The 6,139-nt window shown below is 33.8% G+C and overlaps 1 protein-coding gene across 2 annotated transcripts in view; it reads right to left on the reverse strand.

The window, feature by feature from the left end:
- RXFP2 (relaxin family peptide receptor 2) overlaps window positions 1-4,474 on the reverse strand; it is a 63,330-nt gene extending 58,856 nt beyond the window's left edge. For both annotated transcript variants that reach the window (XM_032149154.2, XM_032149153.1), the window contains exon 1: window positions 4,294-4,474. In XM_032149154.2, coding sequence (XP_032005045.1) covers window positions 4,294-4,336 — 43 coding nt within the window. In that variant the 5' untranslated portion in view covers window positions 4,337-4,474. The remainder of the gene's footprint in view (window positions 1-4,293) is intronic.
- Between the last annotated feature and the right edge of the window lie 1,665 nt (window positions 4,475-6,139).

Here is a 6,139-nt window from a genome sequence, read left to right on the forward strand (position 1 = left end):
CTCCTGGCCAATTCTGATCAGATTTTGTAGGCAAAGGTGATTATCTCAGTTTTCTGAGCTTTCTGGATTTTAGAATTGTAGACAAATCATTGGACCTAGAAAAAGAGAGCACACCAATATTGAAGTAATACGGAGATACAATATTCATTTGGTGGTATTTGGGGCATGTATTCTAGCAAGCAACAGACATGGTGACCACTGGTCGGGCCAGGAGACTGTGGAATAGAGACAAATAATAGAAAGAAGGCAAAGGCCAAAAAAGGGAGACAAAGAAGATCCAGGAAGCCCCTGGGGAGGGAGCTCGGCAAAGACAGGAGGTGATTGGAGATAGGAATACTTGAGGAAGGGGGCAAATGGAGGGATAGATGTATTCCAAGGTGGAAATGAAAAGCCAGATGTGACCAATCAGGATGGAGCAGGTGTGAGAGTTACCGAGAATGGGAGGTAGCCAGGACAAAGGTAGAGCTGGAGGAGATGGGAACTCAGAGAGCAAGAGAGCTGAAGAGCAGACCCCAGGAGAGCAGAAGGGAGATTTCAGAGGTGAGGACACCAGGAAGATAGGGATGGTGGTAGGAGGGCGAGACATGAAAATGGAGGGAAGACAGGCTGGGAGAGCATCTGAGACAGATGCCTGCAAAGGCAGGGAGGAGGGGAGGATAAATAAAGATGGGAAGGAGAGGAGAGAGGCTTGAACAGGAGCAAGGGGGCATGAGTCAGAACAGTGGGAAGGGGGAGGATGGGAAAGGAGGGCTAGAACTTTATCAATCACATTGAACATATTGTAAAGGCTTTTAACTTTGTAATAAAGTTAAATTTTCAATTGCAATTCTTTAATTTTTTTTAAATTTTGAGACAGAGTCTCGCTCTGTCACCCGGACTGGAGTACAGTGGCGCAGTCTCGGCTCACTACAACCTCTGCCTCTCAGGTTCAAGCGATCTTCCTGCCTCAGCCTCCTGAGTAGCTGGGACCACAGGTGTGCACCACCATGCCTGCCTAATTTTTGTACTTTTAATGGAGATGGGATTTCACCATGTTTTCCAGGCTGGTCTTGAATTCCTGACCTCAGTGATCCGCTTGCCTCCCAAAATGCTAGGATTACAGGTGTGAGCCACCACACCTGGCCTCAATCTCAATTCTTTTTGCATCTTAAAACACTCAAAAGTCTGTTTATCACGTGATGTTGAATCAGCTGTTTTATTTTGGCTTCGGGGCACTTTTCTTAACAACATTGACCTTCATTGCAAACTTAATTTTTTAAAATACATACAAAAACCTGGAAGTACGGGTGAGTAAAGCATATGAGAGGCTTATTTTTTGTTTTTAGATAATTAGGCCTCTAATGCCACTACAACTTCACATGTGAAACAAGCACACTCATTTTACCCAAAGAATGTTAAGTTATATGTTTACCAAATAAATAAACCAAGCCATTCTGGGCTCTTAAATAGATATGTACTCCTAAAAATTAGGTACAGTTTTTGTTGCATGACTACTTATACAAAATCATTCTTTGTTAATTGAATTTTATTTGGGTTACTATATTCCCGAATAAAAATGTGCCATTTTTCAATATCAACCTATTAGAAAGCAGCATCCCAATTTTGCCTCTAAAATTCACATGGCAGGCAATTTTGTCACTTCAAGTGAGAGGCCTTAAAACTCTTTGATTACATCTGGTCATATTTATTCACAGTAAGACGAACACACGAGTAAGCATCTGTTGTGAGATGTATTTAGCTGGCGTCTCTAAAGGTTTTAACTCCCATGTTCCCAATCTTTTTCCTCCTCCCTCACAGTGGGCTTCATTCAGCCCGCAAGCAGGTCAGTCTTCGGGATGACTGGCCTGAAATATAATTGATTTTCACAACTATCCACAGCATGAATGTAAAGGTGTGAAATTAAAATTCAGATGGAAAACCTTTTCTCAAGTCAGAGTGGCCAAGTGAAACTGACATCCCTAAGACCATGCCAGGCATGACTTGAGCCTGGCCACTAGGGGGCAGTCAAACACTGCTCCCCTCAAAATACTGTTCGGGCCCGGTTTTGGACAACCGATTTTGGAGGTTAAGCAAATTATTTAAGTAGCAATTGGTAGTGACCAAGTAGCAGCCTCAATACTCCATGCTTTTAATTTCCTACATAAGCCCATGTTTTTGATTTGTAATATGGTTCCTAATTTGTCCATTAAGAAATGTTTTTTAAAAAATAGTTTGAAGCTGGTTAACAAAGAAACAGAGTGAATAAATTAATGATAAAATACAAGTAATAATAATAAGATACGTTATGCATAGTTCTGTGTTAGTGCCTGTAGCTTAAGGCAGTGAATCACTCATTCCTTAGGCACTCCAGAGTGATGGTGGTCAGAGAAGAAAAGACGATCACATAATTTCTAATTTTCTATTTTGTTTAGATCTGGCCTAAGTCTATCGCAAATATTATTTAAATTAAAAAGACGACCTTTACTCTTAGGCAATGCTAAATGAGCTTTCTTTGGTTGCTATGAAAAGCCTTACCGTTTTAATTGTCCACAATTTTATTGTGAAAAAGAAAAAAGTTTTACTAATTATAGAGCAAATTCTATTTTATAAGTAGGAATAAAATGTCAAAGCATTGATTAATGTGTCTTGCTTTGAAATCATTTTAAACATAAAGGTTTAATTTAGTAGTCAAAAGTAATATAAAATTAGAAAATAAAAATTTCCAGAGATTATAATTAATCAATAAATATTCGTTAGGTTGGTACTAGGAGTTTGAAATACGGCTTTTACTTAGAAATAAAATCAAACGAAAATTATTACTTGAATCTTTTTTAGTTTAAAGGGCGACTTTACATTATGGTAAACCACAAAATGTTATTTTAGTAATAGATGTTTTTCATCTCATAAACAGTTTAAGCAAAATCAATTAAATGCATTATGTATAAAAGCAAAAGTATAGTAAAATTGGTTAAACTATGGTTATAGTCCTGTACATTAAAGAACTTTTTAAGGGCACAGATGAGCTCTATGACATGTCTTAAATCCAAGAACCTACTTGGTAGCTGTATATTCTTAAAATCGTATAGAATTGAATATTGAAATGTGGATAGAACATGGACTTCTGAAGTAGGACCTTAAATATAGAAATAGACTGCTTGCTACAACTGTAGTGCATGCAAGGTGAGTTCATATATTGTTTCTTCTTAGTTAATACTTAGCTTTTCATGTAAGAGATATTAAAATATAAAATAAAAGTCATGCTAGGTTTATGGAAATATATATTTTAAATATTTGTGGTAAAGTTTTAGTATTATTTTAAATTCAAAATAAAATTTAGATGTTTTAAGTCTTTTAAAAATCTTTTGTTTGTTAGAAGTTTTAAAATAATTCCTTATAAATATTGCATTTTGTTTCAAGACTTAAAATATTCACTTGGAATTCACTTAATAAAACTGAATATTTAAAAAACCTAAAACGAATTTCTCAGAAAATAAAAATAATTTCAAATTTTAACCTTTATTTTCAGAGGTTTATCAAAATTCTTTAGGACAAAATACAAATTAAAATAGAAACATTTTTGAACAATAATAAACCCCAGCAAATCTTGGGCGTGATTAATAGGTTGTTTATGCATGTATAGGGTGACAACGAATCTTTTTATTTAAAAGCAAGTGAAGATTTAGGTTTTATTTTTTGGTGAGCTTTACAATGAAAATGGTACTGACTTGAAAATTAAGAGTTTGACTGAAATAAAAATTTCCACAAATTAAAAACAAAAGAAAATTATCTAAGTAAATGCGCATTTATAGACTTTTAATAACTTTATTTTAGAGAGGTTTACTCTTAGAGACAGATACTGTTTTTTAGATCTGCCTGTGGCTTTGGAGTTCTCAGTTTAATTATGTTAACGCAAGATAGTTACTAACAATTACATGAATTTTATGGACATATTTCAACAGGTTGAAATTCCACTAAACACAATTTTAGTTTATTAATTAGTCATACTTTTTAGAACAAATGCCAAAAATGTTTTCTATGTTTTAATTGATATAGTCAACATTGTTTTTTGACATATTTTATCTACAGCTTTAATAACATACAAAGGCTTGTTTCCGTGAAAAATTTGTTGCATCTAAAAATTACTAGGCTGTATGGGACTACAAGCAAGGAAAGATAATGACAAATACCAGGCAAATTTGATGTCTGTTTTTTTTTTAAACACCCCAATACATTTATTACAACTGCCATAGAACTACATAGAAATGTATTTTTTGGGAATTGCACTCATTTAAAGCGAGAAAGTAGCAGCCTTACCTTTGACATTGATCAGAACGATGAAATGAAGTAGAAAGAACATTGTAATCAATCTGAGGCTGAAGAGATGTTTAAAACCAGAAAAATAATCATAGGTTTACAGCAATTGAGTTATTAGACGTATCCTCCTCATACCTCAGCAGGAGTTCTGACGTAGTAAGTTCAGTGCCTCGCATGTTCTGAGCATGCTCACAGCTAGAACTTCACTGGCATGAAGGGAGATGGATTCTTGTCACTATGCAGGCTGTCTTTTTTGTTCTTTCTTTTTTGTTTCTTTTAGTTTAAATCTACAGTTGTGTTCTTGATCACTAATTCATTATGGTGTGTAAAAGAAGGTATTGGTATTATCCGATAAGAAACATTTTTTAATCACTTAAAAATTTTTTTCCTCCAAAGCATGTACAACAATTTGCTCTTATTTAAATCCAAACATATATCGAAGTTCTCAAATATGAAGGATATAGGCTTACACTGAATAGGCTATGAAACTCTTTACAATTATATTTTCATGCAATAAACAAATGTCAAAAGGCTACTTATTGACAGATACACAAAGAAGACCCACTTCTATTCAAATGTACCTAAACGTTTTCAAATGACATATGAAAAGATAATTTAAATATATGGCATTGTGTTAAATAATTACTGTAAAACATTCATACAATATTTTCACTTCACATACTTCCCCCATAATCATATTCCTTTTTCTTGAAGTGAATAATTTTATTCTTGCTTCCAGCTCTGTATTGCACACCTATTAGAAAACACTAATTATAATTTAGTTCTTACATCCTGAAAGCAGCTTTCTCAACAGCGTAGTTTGTACAAGTTAAAGTATAAAAATTGACTTTTGGTTGTAGGATTCTGTTGATCCTAGTGTAATCATTAAGACTTCTCCAAAAAGATGTAGAATTTCCATGTCTGAGTTTATATTTTACTAACAGGGAAATATCTATCTAGAATATAGTTTGTAGTTCTGATTTGGAGAGAAGATTTTGTGACTGAACGATGCAGATTCTCTTATATGTTGTCGTTAACTGTGTCCTAACAACACTGAAAAAAACTACCTTGTGGTGACTATTGCCATCACAGATCATAAAATATGGGGTTTTCCTTGTTCTTTCTTTCATTCTAGCCTTTGAGAGAACAAGGATTCAAACAGAATTTACAATAAAAATACTTTATTTATCACATAATGTATTTAGTTCTTTTCTCTTTTTAAGAAGTGAGTTAAATTCTCTAAGACACCTCCCAGACATATTTATATGTGGTCTCATCTGATCTTTCAAATCAAAAGAAAAAGCAACAGAGAGAATAAAGATGAAAAGAAATACTTCAAGATCTTTTCTTACATTTCAAGCATCTTTTTTTCCCTCACTAACCTCGAGGTCTTTTTAGGTAAAAATTGCCTTATTGCACTTAAAGGAATGATTAGTTTTTCTTACGTTTTGTGTTTTGCTGTCGAGATGATGGATGCTAGTTTCTGGTACTGAAATTTTGAGCATGAGTTTTTAAGTGCAATTAAATACCATGAATTGTCCATCATAAGTCTATTTGAAGTATAAATATATTTTCTATGAAAATGTAATTTTTGGAGAAATAAGAAATGTCAGGATGTCAAAGAAATTAGTTTAGATTTCTTCATGATATCGAGCCCTAGCAATACATTGCCAAAAAGTTGAATTGTTATTCCTTCCTGTTAGGCTTTTCAATGTTAATCTTTGAAATGTATTAACACAAACATTCAGAAATCACTAATTATAAATACTAGGAACATCTTTGGCTCACTGGTTTTTAAAGGTAGAACATGCAAGCTTTGAAATACCATTTCATTTAATATGTTTTA

Source organism: Hylobates moloch, unplaced genomic scaffold, assembly GCF_009828535.3.
Source record: "Hylobates moloch isolate HMO894 unplaced genomic scaffold, HMol_V3 SCAFFOLD_4, whole genome shotgun sequence".
NCBI classification, from domain to species: domain Eukaryota; kingdom Metazoa; phylum Chordata; class Mammalia; order Primates; family Hylobatidae; genus Hylobates; species Hylobates moloch.